Source organism: Chrysemys picta, chromosome 7 (genome assembly GCF_011386835.1).
Source record: "Chrysemys picta bellii isolate R12L10 chromosome 7, ASM1138683v2, whole genome shotgun sequence".
NCBI classification, from domain to species: domain Eukaryota; kingdom Metazoa; phylum Chordata; order Testudines; family Emydidae; genus Chrysemys; species Chrysemys picta.
Window position 1 is genome coordinate 112,384,745 of NC_088797.1, and position 17,842 is coordinate 112,402,586.

At 45.6% G+C, this 17,842-nt stretch overlaps 1 protein-coding gene across 3 annotated transcripts in view; it reads right to left on the reverse strand.

Moving 5' to 3' along the window:
- Positions 1 to 16,068: 16,068 nt before the first annotated feature.
- GRK5 (G protein-coupled receptor kinase 5) overlaps positions 16,069 to 17,842 on the reverse strand; it is a 232,938-nt gene continuing 231,164 nt past the window's right edge. For all 3 annotated transcript variants that reach the window (XR_010589317.1, XM_065552364.1, XM_042855317.2), the window contains one exon: positions 16,069 to 17,013. Coding sequence is in view for 2 of the 3 variants with exons in the window: in XM_065552364.1 (XP_065408436.1) it covers positions 16,918 to 17,013 (96 nt within the window). In the remaining variant the exon portion in view is untranslated. The remainder of the gene's footprint in view (positions 17,014 to 17,842) is intronic.

The window sequence follows — 17,842 nt, forward strand, 5'->3', positions numbered from 1 at the left end:
TAAGAGGCTTTCAGGCTGCAGGTTGAAAACTCTTTTCTATGTCTACAGTAACTGCTATATTTGTGGAGGCACCTTTGAAGCCTCTAGGCTTACAATAGGACACCACTCATAAAGCATCTCTGTCAACTACTGCTATTTTGTATAGCAATTCATTATTCCTGTGAAACAGATGACAACTGTGAGCAGTATCATTAGTACCACGATCTCCTGCTTTACGGTGGAGAAATAACAACTTCCCGTGTCACATGTGAAAGTAGCTCCTGCTGCTGCCCTTTTCTTCGCCTTTGCTGTGTAAAGCACCTTCTGTCACAAAAGAGATTTCACTCGACTTGTCCCTACTGGCTGACGCAATTCAGATGTGTCTGTTGTGACCCAGCACGAAGCCTCCTGCCCACCCACATAGATATGGTCAATCCTGGTCTGGCTGGAACGTAGTCAGAGAATTACATAGGCTCTGAAAATGTATAAATACAAAGCTTAGAGTAAGCTTTATACATAGGGAGGCGAGGAGAAAAATAAGGAAACGTTTCGTAACTGAGTTGAACTAGGAGAGGCTTTTGCAAGGCTAGTAGTCCAAGAAATTCAGTGCGAGGAGGCCTTCATTAATGCACTCTTAAGGTTCTGACTGTAATTCTAATTAGGCCACAGTGTATTTAGATATGAAGGCCCACCACGTAGCGCACAACAATAATACAGAATACTAGATATGCACCAGAGATGAGTCATGATTATATTATATCTTTGAACATCCTGGGGACGTCGGCACAGTGATAAAAGACCCCTTGCCTGGCCGCGGCTGGCCCAGGTCAGCTGATTCAGGCTCGGGCTGCAGGGCTATACAATTGCAATGTAGCTGTTCAGGCTTGGGCTGGAGCCCCACTTTGACACCCCACAAGGGGGGCGGGTCTCCGATCCCAGGCTCCAACCCGAGCCCGAACATCTATCTGCAGTTTTTAGCCCCAGAACCCAAGCCCTGGGAACCCGATTAAGCACACGCTCTGAGACTCAGTGCTGCTGGTCTTTTTAATCACAGTGTAGATGTACCCCCCGACTTCTGTAAATGTAAATTGTTAATTCATATAGTCTTTGCCAATGATTTCCTGTGTGCCTCATACAAAGATACAGAGCCAGCCCCTCAGCTGGAGTGAACCAGACCATGCTGATTTACCCCAGCTGAGGCCCTATCCCATAATTTTTCTCTATATTAAATGTACATTTCTGACAAGCCTTAAGTACATGAACTTATTTAAAATACCAAACCTAAATACACACCCAACCTGAGGTAGCTAGATAATCACATTCCCCCAAAGCAAAAACCCGAGAGCTAGCAACCTTAGCTGGTGTAAAATGGTGTCGCTTCACTGACTTTTGACATTGAGATGCTGGCCACAAGTGTTCAGAGGAGACTGGAAGGTCCGTCATGGGCTCTGACCGACAGTGAGATTGAATTTCATTGTTCAGGGCTCTCCAAGGAGACTGCTGTGCCTCTAGTTACCAAACTCAACTAGCACCTGTGCCATGGGAGAAAGAAGGTCTTTCAGTGGGTTTATTATAGAGCAATATCAATACCTTGAGTCGAACATGTGCGCACACACACACACACACACACACACACACACACACGTATATAGGCACAGTTCTACAGGAGGCTATTAACATGCAAACTTGTTGGGGGTTTAATCAAACCGAAACCCCAGATCTGTTTCCCCTCCTGCTTTTTGTCTATTTAGATTGTAAGTTCTTCAGGGAAAGGACTATCGCTTACTATGAGTACGGACAGTGCCTGGCTTAACGGGCCTCCATCTTGCTTGAGGGCTCTAGCTACTAGTGTAATAATGCTAATTTACTGGCACTCTTTCCCTCCATGCACACACAGTGATCCAGCCCCACAAACAATGGGGAAGTTTGGATTCAGATCAGAATTCTAGGACCTACTCTACCCTTAATGAGGAGCCCCAATGGCCCTTGATTTCATGGGAGGAACTTTACATTACAACTATTTATACTGTACTTCTTGACCTCTTGGTTAATAGGACTCACATTCTCGCATTATCTCTCTTAACAAAAGCTCTTAATGTTTTGCTAATCTGGAGGTAAAGAGTCCAAAAGGCAGTGATCTGTCTGCACTGATGTCATGCAAGTGCATCAGCACCCTCCTTGCGCGTGCTGTCTGTTGAGTCCCTCTAATTGCTCTCACGTCGGCAGCCACATTAGGTTATATGATGTGACAGCAAGGGGACTTTAATGCCAGAAGGCAGAGCTTTCATAATCCCTGCAAATTCCCCAACAGCTAAACCCCTCCTGCATTGGTGGCTTGGCTTTACTGACCTACCATGGACAGCTTTCAGCTGATAAATACAGCATCTTCGGCTGGGGTGGGTTTCAAAGCTCAGAGAGCACCAAAGACACTGCTTGTCTGTGACCTCTAAGTTCAGTCCAGCGAATGCTCTACTACTTCACTTTAGCCATTCACTGGAGCTCAGCATTACAGCTTGTCAGGGACTTATCAGTGCTTTTAAATGATTACGAGTTAGGTGAAAGCTAGGGAAATAATTTATTTCAGAATACAAACCACGTCTAAGCTGAAATGGAGCTGTCTGACTCAAGAACATGCCTGAGATCTTGTCCAGTTAAAGACTGTCGAGTATTACATTTCAGTGAAAAGCCAACCGATCCAGGACAATTCCATCTGTCCAGGAGCCGCTCTCGAAGGATGATGGCACGGAGACGGTCTAATAGTATCAGCATGTGCACCTTACCCAGTATTCCAGAGTACCCGGGCTTCCAGGACACTAAGGTCTGTATGCAACAAGTCTTTTTGCAATATACAGTAACTATTGTTAAGAAGCCAGCTATGGTTCTATTACAATTGCTTTTGCACATCCTAGGGAGTTGATATTATATTGTGATCTGGGATGAATCTTGATATGGAAGTGCTGAACCTGCAAGGTTTCCCCCCCACATCACATACTCCAGTTAGCCATTTTTAAAAAGTGAGAATGAGGGGGAAAGATGTCATGTGCTTTTAAACATTCTCATTTGCAACCTAATGTGATTCATGCAGGCATCATTATTTTGATTGCCCTCTTCCAGAAAAAAAATGATGAATTATTAGCTGTCAAAAACTGGCTGACTTGCATAGACTGCAAGTATTTCCCCCTAGACAGGGCCGGCTCTAACTTTTTTGCCGCCCCAAGCAAAAAAAGAGAGTGCCGCCCTCCATAGCGCCGCCATAACACACCCCCTCAGTGCCACACCGCCAACCCCCCCCCAGCGCCGCTCCGCCAACCCCTCCCAGCCCCGCAGAGCGCCGCGCCACCAAACACACCAGCCCCCCGCGGAGTGCCGCTGAACCCCCCTGCCGAACACCTCCCCCCACGGAGCGCCGCGCTGCCGAACCCTCCCGCCGCCACACACACCTCCCGCGGAGAGCGCCGAACCCCCCAGCCTCCCGCGGAGCGCCGCTGAACACCCCCCCACCGCGGAGTGCCGCGCCACCGAACCCTCCTGCCGCCACACACACCTCCCGCCAAGTGCCGCTAAACACCCCCACTGCCGAGCTGCGCTGCCGAATCCCCCCCCAGCCGCCAAAACAAAAACAACCCACCCCACCCCCAGCTCCGCCCGACCAACCCCCGCCCCAAAAAACAAAAAACCCTGAGCGCCCCCCCGCCACCCCAAGACTGACCGCCCCTTACCAGGTGCCGCCCCAAGCATGTGCTTGGTTGGCTGGTGCCTGGAGCCGGCCCTGCCCCTATATTTCAGTTTGCATTCACTTCACCCATCACCATACGTTGGGATGACTCCAAAGGGCAATAAGCCACATACTGGAGGCAGAAAGTGCTACAAAGAGATCCTTACAACAGAGGGAATGTAATGATTCTTGAATTCTGGTCTCAACTCAGACGCTGACTTCCTGTGCAATCTTGCACAAGTCACTTAACATCTCTGTGCCCTTTTTGCACTACTGTAAGATGGGTTTAAATAATATTTTCCTAGACCACAGGGATGTTGCAAAGCCTAATTCACAATTGCAAAATCCTTTGTCATCCTTGACTGAAAGGGTGATTTTACCTGTATAATGGTCACAAGATTAGTACTTTCAGATTGGTTAAAAGCTATAGCATTCTGCCGTGCAATTCAAACCAGTGAGGATCTGTGTCACCACTTGCCCTGCAAACTGAGGTGCCGCACAATACTTTGTGAGTAGCCCAGATTGGGAGCTATAGCAACAAACAAGTCACACCCTGTCTGTTTGTCTATAGCCACAGCCTGGGTACAACAGCTGTGACTCCAACAGCCTGTCAGCAACCCACCAGCCACACTGTGGTGTCAAGCAGCCTTTGTTACTATTTGCAAAGTGACCCCAACACACTCTCCTGAATTTCCCCCAAAAAACTTGTTTTGAACTATCTAGTCCTCACCTGAACAGTCCAGATATATTAGGTCCTGTGCACGTCTAAGGGGATCAATAAACAACAGTGCTACCTTAAATGAAGTTATCCAAACAATTCACAACACTGGATGAGTTTTAATTAAAGAATAGAACACGTTTGTTTAGCTATAAAGAGAGAGCTTTTAAGTGAGTACAAGTAATGAGGCATTACAATCAGAACTGGTTACAAGAAAAATAAAGATAAAACACTTTCTAAACTTAATGAACTAGAGCTGGTTCAAGGTGAAATTTTTACCACCTGTTTTCAATACATTGCTGACCAAAATCTCAGGCCACGCTCTGCTTCCAAAGCCCATATGCTGTTTCTTTTGGCTTCTTAGGTGGAAAAGAGAGATGGAAAAGGAGAGAGAACTTGGGGGGTTTTCTAGTTGCGATGAAGTGGGTTTTAGCTCACGAAAGCTTATACCCAAATAAATTTGTTAGTCTCTAAGGTGCCACAGTACTCCTCGCTCATTTTTCTGAGAGTGATCCCTAGATAAAGTTCTTTGCAGCTGAGAGCAAAGAGGCATGGAGTCTGGTGCGGGAGAGGTTTTATGCTGTTGCTTGCTGAGATGCAGATCTGTTTGTTTCTGTCCCCCTTTCTTGACAAAGAGTGGCCACTTGATCGGTAATGGCCCATCAGCTTTGATGACACCTAGCTAGGTGTGTCAACTTGTCCTTTGGTTACCAGCTGCTTGACCAGTTTTGCCTAAATGGGGCTACATTAGTTTGAACATGTGTCACCCACATCATCCGGGTGGGGTGGAATTCATAACTTTACATATAATGTTGCTACGTACATTTTACCATGACATTATGACCAGCAAGTTATTATTTTTCAAATGATACCTTACGAGGCATGTTTTGTACAAAGATTATTACAATAGTGCATGGGTATGAATGCAGGGTTCATTCCATCACAAAAGCAAAACTCAATAAAGAAACTGAAGAAAAATAAAGTTCTCTGTTCAAGCCAAACGGCAAAGATATTTACCAGAAAAAGCTCAACCAAATGCTAATTTGATCAATTAAAGGAGCTAGTGCTCTATGCTGGGCTGGTGCATGCTAGGATGTCTTGGGGCTGATGGCAGGAAGTTAGCAATTGCAGAGCAGTAACTTTGGGAACCCACAATACAATAAATAAGTAAATGACACATTAAACGTTGGTGAAATCTCAGCTAATACTCTTTGGCCCTAATCCAGTTCCCTCTAAATCAATAGAAAGACTCCCACTAAAGTCAACGGGGGTTGGATCAGGCCCTTTGTTTGTCTATTCAGCGGCTCAGATAGCAAATTGTTTAGTTACCAAGGTGATAGGCATCTTAGAAATACCTATGATAGGGAAGGAAGAAAAAGCTCCATGCACAACTATGAGGCTATATAAGATAATAATAATTAGCATGGTAGTTTTGGATCATGTAATTAAATTGCAACGTGCAAACCATAATTCTTGTTATAATAAACCTCAATTCATAGCTAAGGTACTTTGTGAAAAATAATAAAAAAAAAGTTATTAGACGAGGCATCCATTTTACTGCAGTCATGGAAAACTGCAGCAGCTATAAGCTATGGACACGTGAACAAGATAAAACTGATGGAGCTAGATTGGTACAAGAAGGAAAAGGGTAAAAAAAATATATATATAAAAAAATTAGGAATGGATGTAATGAATGTCATTGACGGATAAAGAATCATTGACAAAACTAAAGCATCTTTTGTGATTCTTTTCATATCTTGTACTGCTTTATAAAATATCTCACTTACAAATAGTCAACCAGTTGTTAGAGAGATAGGGGAGGGAAGAGGATGACAATGACGAAGTAAAAGTATTACAGCTAACCCAATACTATTCAGAATCCCTTCACCCTTTCCCATTCTACAATGTGATATTTAAAGGATTCATGTAGAACAGGTGTACCTAGATATAAATAGCTTTTGATCCGTAGTGGCCTGCTTTTCAAAGGAAGCCAATGACTGTGATTTCCAATCTCACTTAGGAGATTTAGATGCTCAAATCCTATTAAAGGGGAATTGTGCATCTAAATCACAACCAGTGGGAGGCGCAGATACTCAGTACTCCGACCTTGAGACAAATAAACATGTTCTAGGTGTGGACCTGACCGAAAAGCCTAGATCCGAACAACCCCGATATTTAGGGAAACCACCATTTCTGTTGTAGGCTGAACCAAAACCCCAGATCCAAGAACCCTTGCAACTTTGGAGTCCTCAGGGTAGTTTGGATCAGGCCCACCAGTGCTATATTATTTCATATTTGTATTTCAATAGCATCCAGAGGTCCCAGTCAGAATCACGGCCCCATTGTGCCAGTTGTTGTAGAAATATGAAGCCATAGACCCTGCCACAAAAAGACTGTTCCCAAGTATTTATGTTGCTGACATTTTGAAATGCGTATTGCTTTTGCTGGCATGAAACTGAACAAAAGGCAGGTTTTAATTCAGATTTTATTTGCCCATGTTTTCAATAGTTATCAAGGAGCTATTCTAGAACTTCGGACTTCAGCATGGCTTTCCAGGATCTAAGAAAGAGAAATAGCCCAGTGCTAAGGGTTGAAAACCCTACCAATATAAAATCTTTGGGCCAAAACAGCTTCCAGGTCCACAGCATGGGCAACTCCTCGGGAAACTACTTCATCAAAGGTCACCGCAAAACCAACAGCAGTTCCTATGACAAGACTTTGCAAGAGTACTTCAATGAGAGGCTCGTGGAGCTCAGGAACTATGAAACTAAGAGGTCTAATAGACTGGCAAAAGGATATCCTGATGAGAATGAGCAACCCAACATCATCAACAGGGGATTAAGGCGCAGAAGTAGCTGCAGTGCGGTAATACTGACCAGTCACATGAAGGAGATTGAAGAATCCTGCAATTTGGCAAATCAAGCTAATGAACCAGTGATAGAGTGTGAGGACCAGGGGGAAACCCAGAATGTCCTGGATTTCAACAAGAGTGACTACTTGGATATTTTGACTATGAATATTAATGCTCCACTAGAAATGTTTGTGCGGAGGAAGTGACATTGGAGCTGATAGCGGCTACTACTGCAACAGTGAAAAGCAAAAAGAAATACTATTGTTCATCACTACTCTGATCAATGTAGCTTTCTTGTACCAATCAGTACCTTGAATATGTTTGTTTGTAGATAAAAGTGTTATACTGTATTGTGTTTTTGCTCGATCCTGTATGTCGTTACTGGTGGCAGCTGGCTAGGACTAAAAGGGGCTCAGCACCCCCCCCCCTTTCCCCGATCTATCAGTCCCGCTCAGCAGGCCAGGCCCCACATTAGGCAGTGCCAGGACCAGGAAGGGAGCAGTGGGAGGGTCCCACCTGTGTGTGGATGTGGATGTAATGTTACACTGTGGTGGGCTCCCACAAGAGCCAATGAGCCAGAGTGAGGAGTCTGCCAGGCCCAGCCCCATGCACGGGGCTGCTTCTGCCTCCCTCCCCCCCACCCCAGTGATGCCCCCTTGGTAACCAGAGTACCTTGGCGGAGGGAGCCAGGGACCCTCAGGCCAACCATGCACCCCGCTCTGCAAGTCAGACTCACGCCCCATCTGGGGGCCAGGGATCCAGTGTCCCAGGCTACGGGGCTGTCCACATCCTCTACATGGACCTGGGTGAGTGCTGGCAAGAGGGCCATGTCCTGCTGGGTCTATTAGCACCAGCCCCACTTGGACAGCTCCCCAGAGCTAACCAAACTTGGGAGGGTCCCTGGCGCCAGGGAGCAGAGAGTGGGTCTCCTGCACCACTCCCTGCTGGCCCAGGAGGTCGGTGGCCCAGCTCCCAAGGAGGAGCGCAGGGTTGAGGCCCAGGCCTGCGCCAAAGGGGGCTGGATAGAGTGACTGCAATATTGCTGCCCATGGATGGGGCCCAGTAGGGGCAGGGCAGGGCAGGGTCCCTGCATCCAGCAGGGTGCAGCTCCACCAGGCCTGCCCTTCCCAGTGTGCTTCCTTGTCACTAAAGGAGAAAGTGGGGGAGGGAATCCAGGGGGTTCAGGCTTCCTAGGGAAACCCTGAGGAGAGGCCTGGCCAACCCATGCCCAGTGCCCAGCTGGTGGGCCCTTTCCTCCTGTCTCTTGCTCCCCACAAGGCCATCAGGCTGCAGGGACCTGCCCCAGCACTGTCCCTGGCCGCAGGCCTCAGCAAATTGGGCTGAGCCCCGTTACTGTAGCATATTGTTTATATTAGTCACTTAACTGTATAAAACCAGCAACAGTCAAATTTTTTGGTTATGCAAAACTTCAATAACTTTTTCTATGATGCACTGAACAAGTATCACATCCAAAACAAAGTAATTATTGCAGACCTACAATAAGTATTTCTGATTTTGGTGACTCTGGCAATAAATTTCTTACTACAATTTTGATTTGGTTCAGTGTTTCTCTGTTTGCCTTCATCTCTTGAATGTTGTAGTGAATTTACAAGTAAGTGGAGCTGGTGGAATTAAATAACGACAGGACCAAAATGAAAATTTACCTTTGAGAAAAGATCAGTAGTTAGCCTAGCCTACATCTTCTGACAAAACCCCTGCACAGAAGTGTGCATGTATTTACATCAACTGGAATATGAGCATTTGCTGATGGTTTTCATATTATAACATGGGGGAGAAAAAGGAGGGAAATTGGCCTGGTGAAAAGACAGGGGGCAGTCTAGAAGCAGAAAGAGAAGCTGGAGTGGGAAATGGTGAGAGAGTTCTAGGTGAGAGAGATTGTGGGGGAGGAGGAAGGAGCAATTTCTTCTCTCTTTATCACGCTCCCATCTCTCTCTCGCCTTCTCCCTCCATCAACCCTGACCCCCCAAAAGCACTGCTTAATTCTGCTGCACCAAACAGTAATCCTGCCCCCTCCCCTGCACCCCCGATGATTCCTGCCCTGCCTCTGCCCCAAGCCCACCCCCCTCATATCCCCATGAACCCTGCCCCCAATGAATCCCACTCTTCATACTCCAGTGAAGCCTGCCTCACCCCGCACTCCCCACTGAAGCCCACCTTTCATAGCCCAGTGACCCCTGCCCCAGTCTAGGCTTCCCCGCTCCCAGCCACACACCTGGCTGTCAAGTTGCTGCCCCAGTCCTGTTGCTCTCCAGGCACTGGGCCTTGGTGATCCATCTGCGGCTGCTCTGCTCCCTCACACCGCTGCTGAGGCTGACTGAGGTCAGAGGGGGTAAGGGATGGTGCAGGAGGTTAGTCACCTTCCTCCTGCCAGCGCAGCATGGGGACAACCAGAAGCTATTCTTCCCCTACAGCTCAGGCTTGTGGAAGGGAAGTAGCCCGAAAGTCTCACCTCATCCCATTGCAAAGCTGGGAGAAGCGCTGCCCAGTCAGTGCTAAGCTTCCCCTCCATGCTTACTATCCCAGTTCCAGGCTCCTCCGACTTCCTCGTCCTGCCCAGTCACAGGCTTGTTGCCCAACCAATCCCAGTTCCACGCCAAGTCCTTGTCTCCAGTCTCTTTGGCCAACCAGTCCCAGTTCTTCCCACCCAACTCCTTCTTCTATCTAAATTTCCCCTCCCCAACCACTAGTGTCCAGTCCTGGTCTCCCTTGCAGGCGTCTCATCTAACTGCAGTCTCCCTCAACCGCTCCCTGGTTTCTTGTCCAAATCTCTTTACTCAGCCGGTCTCAGTTTGTCCCTTGCACCCCACGTCCATGTTGACTCCAAGGCCCCTCTCCCTCACCGTGGTCCAGCCAGTCCCCAGTTTCCCCTGGCTCCTTGTTTGATTTCACTGTTCCCCCTCATTGTCAAGTGGCTTCCACTCCTTTCCCTTTACTGGCTCCCAGTATCCTTGCCCAAATAGTCCCCCAACCCCCGCCTACTTCCCACTCCCAGTTTCTTTGCCAAGCAGTCCAGCCTCCCCTCAAGCTCAAAGTCTCCTTGCACAGAAGGTTACAGCTTCTTTCCCCCCTTTCCCACCCCTGAAGTCCCAGTCTCATCAGTCTCCTTTTTTCCAAGTCTACTCCTTTTCCTTCCCTTTGTCTGGCTCGTCTCCCTTCTGCATTTGACTGAGATCTCCTCCTCCTCCATGCACCGTGGATGCTAGCATAGGGCTCTAGACCAGCCATGACAGGGAAAGCTTTGCACCCATTGTCTTGAGTGGGCACGTGCTCAGTCACGCTGTGAGGATGGTACATTTGCAGCCTGGTCAGCTTTAGGAGTGATGATGGCTGGAATATGCTCCATGTGGATGGATACTGATAATTTTAGCTATTAAAAGCAAAGAAGGCTCTGCTGCTCATGTGCCAACTATGATTATTCAAAAGTGTATAACTTGGCAAATTTTAGGTAGATTTTCATGGGAGAAGCAAAAAGCACATGCCTGACACAAAGCCTGCCCCCCACCAAATTTCAAGTCCCTGTGCCAAAGCATAGAGGGACTAGAAAGGTTCAAAGAAAAAGTCCCCAGAATTTTTTAACATGGGACCAATTACATTATTTTGCCCTAGCCTCAGTCTCAGAAACAGCTGAACCATTTTGGACTGAAATTTCCCAGCATGTGATGTGGTTTCTACCCTTCACAGATGAGCAAAGGGGGTAACAGGCATTAGGGAGCTCAATTAGCATACCTGGCTGCACCTGCTGGGAGGATCAGGCCCAAGTAATGATGCCACTGGGCTGGGAAGGGGCTTGGTGGTGTTACAAACAGAGGACATTTGGAGCAAAAGGAGGTGGTTCTGCAATCACTCTTGTGGTAGCGACAAGCCTTGTAAGGAACAAATGGGCTCTTGCAGGGTGAGGTGACAGCCCAGGGAAGGGATGCATAGGAAGAAGTCCAGAGAGGTATCAATAAGGCATCTAGTGAAGCGAATCTTGGTAACATCTCCTAGGATCTCTGGACTGGAACCCAATGTAGTGGCTGGGCATGGGTTCCTTTACTAGTCACTATTAAAGGGGCATGAAGACCCTGAGAACGGGTTATGGACTACTGGAAGCCCTGAGATAATATGATATCATGCCCAGCTGGGGGTGGCGAAGGGACTCCACAGCACGCCTACTCTGCCAGCATCTGGCATGGCAAACTTCAGCCTGAAAGGTTAACGATTGGCCAAGTTCAGACACTATTTTCAGACTTATATATGGGGTGTGTCAGGCAACCTTAATAGCATACAGTACTACCCTGTCTATAATACTCAGGTCTTTATTGTGCTCTTCATCAATAGCTCTCAGAGTGCTTTACAAAGGGGTGCAGTATCATCATCCCCATTTTACACATGGGGAAACTATTTGCCCGTCTCCTTCTTAAATCCAGTATTTGAAGGGCCACCTGCACCAGTGACTACATATTGTGTGAAGATATGTTTCCTTTTCTTTGTTCTAAATTTATTGGCCATTTCTTTCACTGAATGATTCGCCGAGTGAGCTGAACACTAGCATACCTTTGCAGCAGGCACTGAATACCACTACTTCTCTTGAATTTGAAATGTAGTTTCCTAGTGTTTTGCTTGAATTAAAAAGCAGAAATTCTGCAAAGGTCAAAAGACTAAAAAAAGTTTAAAAAAAACCCATAATTTGCAAGGAAGCGCTGTTATTTTGAGGATTGGAGCAATTCTGCATGCTTACTTTACCATCTATAGTAGGGGTCTCAAACACACGGCCCAGAGGCCGCATGCAGCCCGTGGAGCTCTTCCCTGCGGCCCGCTAAGCTCCCCGTGGCCCCCCCCCCCAGTTACGTCCGGTCACAGCCAAACTCCCCTCACCTTCCCCCCCGAGTTATTTTATGTGGCAGCTAAGTTCCCTGCTCACTGCTCCCCAATGTTTGGGGCCAGGTCTCTCCCCCGGCCCCGCCTGCCGCCCCCACGCACCTCCCCCGAGTGTCCCCTGGCCTCACCTCTGCACCCCTTCCTAACCCCAAACTCCATCCCAGAGGCTGCACTCCCACCCCCTGCCCCAGCCCGGAGCCCGGAGCCTTCACCCAGCACCCAAACTCCATCCCAGAGCCTTAGGCAGGTGGGGGTGGAGTTTGGGGAGGCAGGATCTGGGCACCACCAAAATTTCTACAAACCTGCCACCTCTGGAAGAGGCAGAGCAGTGGTGGAGTGGTGGTGCAGCCCAGTGCAGTGTGTGTGTGTGTGTGGGGGGGGGAAGGTTAACAGAAGTTAAACTAAGTGCATGTTTTGTCCTTTGAGTGAGGTGCATTACTGAGTGTATATATTTTATTAAAACCGCTTGGAAATGACTTGTTGTAGGAGCAGCAGTGATCTGTATGCTCTATATAATGCTTAGCACTTTCCAGGAGGGAGGGGGGAGGAGCATGCTTGGGGGAGGGGGAGAAGAGACGGGGCAGGGGCGGGACCTCATGGAAGGGGGCGGAGTGGGGGTGGAGCCGGGGCCAGCGAGGGAGAGTGTCAGTGATGCGGCCCTCGGGCCAATGCACTAGTCCTCAAGTGGCCCTTGTGGTCATTTGAGTTTGAGACCCCTGATCTATAGCCTATTTAATGCTTCCAAGCTAAGACTTCTAGCATTTCTCTTTCGAGTTTGTCAGGTAAAGCATAGTACAGTGGTGAATGTTACTAATAAATATTATTCTACTTATTCTCGTGAGGGGAAAATGAGTTAAAACCCTTAGGCCATTAAACATTATTTTGAACTTAATCATGTGCCACCTATAAAAAAATAAGCAGAATAATTGAGTCCCCAAGCTTGTGACTGACTCCATCTGGGCAGCCCCTTGTGATCTGGGCCTTATGTAATACTTTCCACTGCCAAAGCTCTTTCTGGGCATTAACCATTATAATTTAATTTAATTTCTTTCTTTTTAAATCATGTGAGTGATGAGGGTATTCTGCCAATGGTCTATACGTAGCTGGAGAGAAACTTGCCTGGTATATTAGGAAAATTCCAGGAAAGGTTAACAGTGGGAAAACATAAAACAACCCAAGGAATTTACTGAAACGATCAAATGACACATGACCTCTAAACTTTTTATAATTGCAGGACAGTTGGTTGAATGTATGTGAGCAGGTCAGTGTCAATTTAAATCTGCAGGACCTGAATTTACCCAGATGAGCACCTTACATTTCACTGAGCTTGGCAGTTTGACAAGGCTGCTACTTTTACTCAGTTTTATAGACTCCCAGGCCAGAAGCGACTACTGTGATCCTCTAGTCTAGTGTGACCTCTTGTACAACCGGGCCACAGAACTTCTTCAAAATCATTCCTAGAGCAGGGCCTTTTTTAAAAAGCTTCCAATCTTGATTAAAACTTTCTCTGTGATGGAGACTCCGCCACGCCCCTGGTAAATTGTTTCAATGGTTACTTATTCTCACTGTTCATATGCCTTATTTCCAATCTGAATGTATCTAGCTTCACCGTCTGGCCATTGGAGCAGGTTATACTTTTCTCTGCTAGATAAACTGCTCTTGAGGAATTCTTTCCTGGTACTTGGTGCAAACACTGTTTGCCATCAGCAGGCTCTCAGTTTTTCTTTACACCTTTTTACAATTTTTTTTTTTTAAAGAAAAGAAGCTGGAAAATACAAGAAAAAATTCATTTTGCTGGGTGGCAACTTGTTTGCAAAGTTTACTGGATGCAGCTGAATGCAAAATTCCACTTTAGATGCACGAAGTGCATGCCAGTGAAAAGTGTATTTTGATTTTTCTGCCTACAAACAGTCCCTCCCCAATCAATGGACATTTAAGCAAGGCCAGAGATTTGTAGGGCTCATAAAACACATCATGATGAAGTTTAAATAAAATCTTTCTCTGTGAGCCTCTTTATCACCCACACTGTCCCCTCCTCTGGGAACTATCATGCCCATTTTAAGGTCCCTTAAACTTGTGAGGTTGCAGCAGTGGTGTTTGCTGGGAGTTTGTATGGCGCATCAGGAGGGATAGCTCAGTGGTTTGAGCATTGGTCTGCTAAACCCAGCGTTGTATGTTCAATCCTTGAGGGGGTCATTTAGGGATCAGGGCAAAACATCTGTTTGGGGATTGGTCCTGCTTTGAGCAGGGGGTTGGACTAGATGATCTCCTGAGGTCCCTTCCAACCCTCATATCCTATGAAAAGGAAGTGGGAAACAAATTTGGCCAGCTCTCTTTGTGAGAGTGTGAAATTTCATGACACAAATCAGAATGTCCCTTCATTCTTGAATGCAACCACTGTCCTTTGTATCTTTGGCCAGTCATGCAATTTAATGTGGGATCTTGTTCCACAATAGGGCGACCAGATGTCCCAATTTTTGGGTCTTTTTCTTATATAGGCTCCTATTACCCGCCACCCCGTCCCGATTTTTCACACTTGCTGTCTGGTCGCCCTATTCCACGATCCTATTCCTTTTAAAGATTTTAGTACCATAGAGCATCTGGTAGTTTTTATTTGACCTCATTCTCCCCACAGTACATCTCATACACGCTTTCTGAGGTGAAATAAAAAGTAGAAGATAAAGGGCCAGTTTTTCCACCTTGTGTAGGTTACACCAGTGCAAAGTTGATATTAATTGCAGACCATTCTGATAGTGTGTTCCACCCACTTTGCAGTCAGTTGGGACAGTTGCAATTGACTACACAAGGTGTAAAAGTAGTGGTGAATCAGCACAAGAGAGTCTGAATCTTTTCTCACTCACAAAAGAGTAAATCAGAAGTGAGAGTACAATCAAGTCCCGAAAATTCTCTTGAAAAGGCACTTGCAGCAAAGGTTGTCAAGGTAACAGCTTTTCAGGGTGCTTAATAATATAAAATAATAAGCACTCACACAACTCTTTGCAGCTCCAAAGCACATTAATTCTCACAATATTCCTATGAGATATGTGAATAGCATCGTGCCCATCTCACAAATATAGTGAACCCACAGTCGAGAGGTTAAATGACTTGTCCATGGCCACACAGTGAGTCAGTGGCAGAGCTGATAGGGGAATTTAAGAATTCCTGGCTCCTGATCTAATTTAAGAATCCTGGTTCCATCCAGAGGGAGATTCATGTGGAGGGCAGCCTTTTCTTCACTGCAGTGTAGCTGGAGGGATAGCTTGAGTTTTGGCCCTAACCTGATGCCCGTGCTCAAGTGCTGCTGATGCTTAAGCTACTCGAGAGGAGTTAACTCAAGTGTTGATACCCTGAGCTAACACTGCGGTGAAGAAAAGCTCTTGATGACGGTCATGATGCTTTCTTTAAAGTCTTTGTATCTAGTCTCCTGCCCAGTTTATTAGGCCATTCTGCCTTGTTACACGCTGACCATGTCACGTAATTGTTTGGAGGCTTTGTGAATACGAGCACGACTGAGGAGTTGTTAGTCACTGGGTAGCAACACTGGCCTTGCCATACCAATGCAAACCTCTAGTATAGACATGCCCCACTTGTTCAAGTCCTGGTTTACATGATGGGGTCAGTTGAACTAGTGCAAGTCATGGTTCAATCAGTACTCCATGGTCACCCTGATGCAGCTGCCCATGGCTAATAACCTCAGTGTAGACAAGGCCTAAGATTCTGACCTATGGTAGATCTACTGGCTGGAGAGGTGATGTGACAGAAAAATATGATAATAAAACATGTAAAGGCAGCAGATGTCCCAGCAATGTCTGAACTTGATCCTGCTCCCATTGAAAGCAATGGTAACACTCCCATGGACTTCAGCTGAAGCATTATCTGGCGCAATATGGGCTTATGTCCAATAAAAAATAGAGGGAAAATGGATCAGAATGAGTAATTTTAATGTATTTAAATTAAAGAATTTATTTTTCTAAAAAAATCCCCAAACAAAACCAAAACAAAACAGTGGTTTGATCTCTAGATACAGCAGCACTGTGACATTATTAGACATTATGTACGAAGAATTCAAGCAGCCATAGAACACAGAAGCCATTATCTTCAGTAACAACCTCAAAATGAAACTAGTTCCATAAAACAATGTTAGAATCTCCCTGTAATGAAACAACAACAAAAAACCCTTTGGATACTAGGATGATTTTTTGTGTGTGTACAATGCCAACAGCCACTAGTTCTTCTAACTGAGAACATTTGCTTTAATTTATTACAAAACTGATTTGTTGACTGAATTATGAAAGACAACTTCAACATTTCTTTAGAAGTGTCTGTTCCTCTTACAGAGACTACAGTATTAGCAGTGCTTAAAAACATTTACTCCTGGATACGCTTTTCAAATTAGATCAGAAGAATACTGTGCGTGTGTTAATACCAAATGTGAATTTTAATTTTCAAAGCAGGTGAAAAGACTAGTCTTAATATGAAACTCTGCAGTTTTACAATTTAATCATTAGTCAGATATGGGAAATACAAGATGGTTCATGAAATTTTTAGATCTATCTACATTGCTTGGAAATGCAAAATGAAGTTTTTACATCCTCCACCTTCAAAGTAAAGGCAAAAAGTTGAGTCTTTTAGACGAGTGTCCAGTATTTAAAAGAAGTGCAATCAAAGGAGATTGCACTCAGCACATACAATATAACTCACATGGACTGGTGAATAAACACACTGAACAGCTGTGGAATGACAAGAATGGAAAATACATTTATAATCCAGGCACTATCTGACATGTTTCTTCTTTCCTGGTAGTGATGGTTCCTTGAGGGCCATTTGATTTCCAGAAGGCCTGGGATTCCCTTTTGAAGTCCTTTGATCCTAGAAATGTGATAATCTCTTTAGTTTTCATAGATGGGCCATTGAGTTTTCCCAACGTTTGTCCAACATGCATCATTCTGATTTAACACAGCATTTCAATTATTCGGTATCTAGGAATTCTGTCACATGTGGAACAACTGTTCAGCAAGCAAAGAGAGATTTTGAAGTTTAACTGGTGATTGTTTTTTGTCCCCTCCCTCATAGATATTTGTTTTTAATATAAAAAGGGGAGAATCTTGAATGGTTGCTATTACTGATTAGCTCTGAAACAAGGAAACGAACACTTCAAAGTCTATACTGTTGCTCTGCAGGAGGTCTCGCTGCTGAAGCAAAGTGCATAAAATCTCAGCATCTCAAAGGAACTAGGACAAACTATTCAAAAAAAATCATGAACCCTTATTTACGTGAGTTGTCTCACTGAAGTTACATAGGTAAGAGCTGCTAGATGAGGCTCAATTCATTCAAATAAAAAACAATTAATATTGATACTTCACGTTTTTTTTTTTTTTGTCTAGAGACTTCCAAGTGCTTTACAAAGGTGGCTAAGTTTCATCACTCCTTTTATAAGCCCAGGGAAACGGAGATGCGCAGAGGTTAATTTTGTTGCCACGGGCAAGACAGAGAATCAATGGCCAAGCTAGGGAATAGAATCGAGCACTTTTGACTCCAAATATAAGCAAACGAACAGGGGAAACCCAAGCCAGACACAAGGAGATCATCTTAAATCAAAAATTACTGCCACTGCCAATGTAAGTAACACATTGTTTAAGAGTTTCTCAGCGTGTGGCTCTTCCTTTATAAAAAACATTTGATAGTATTCTGCAGTAAC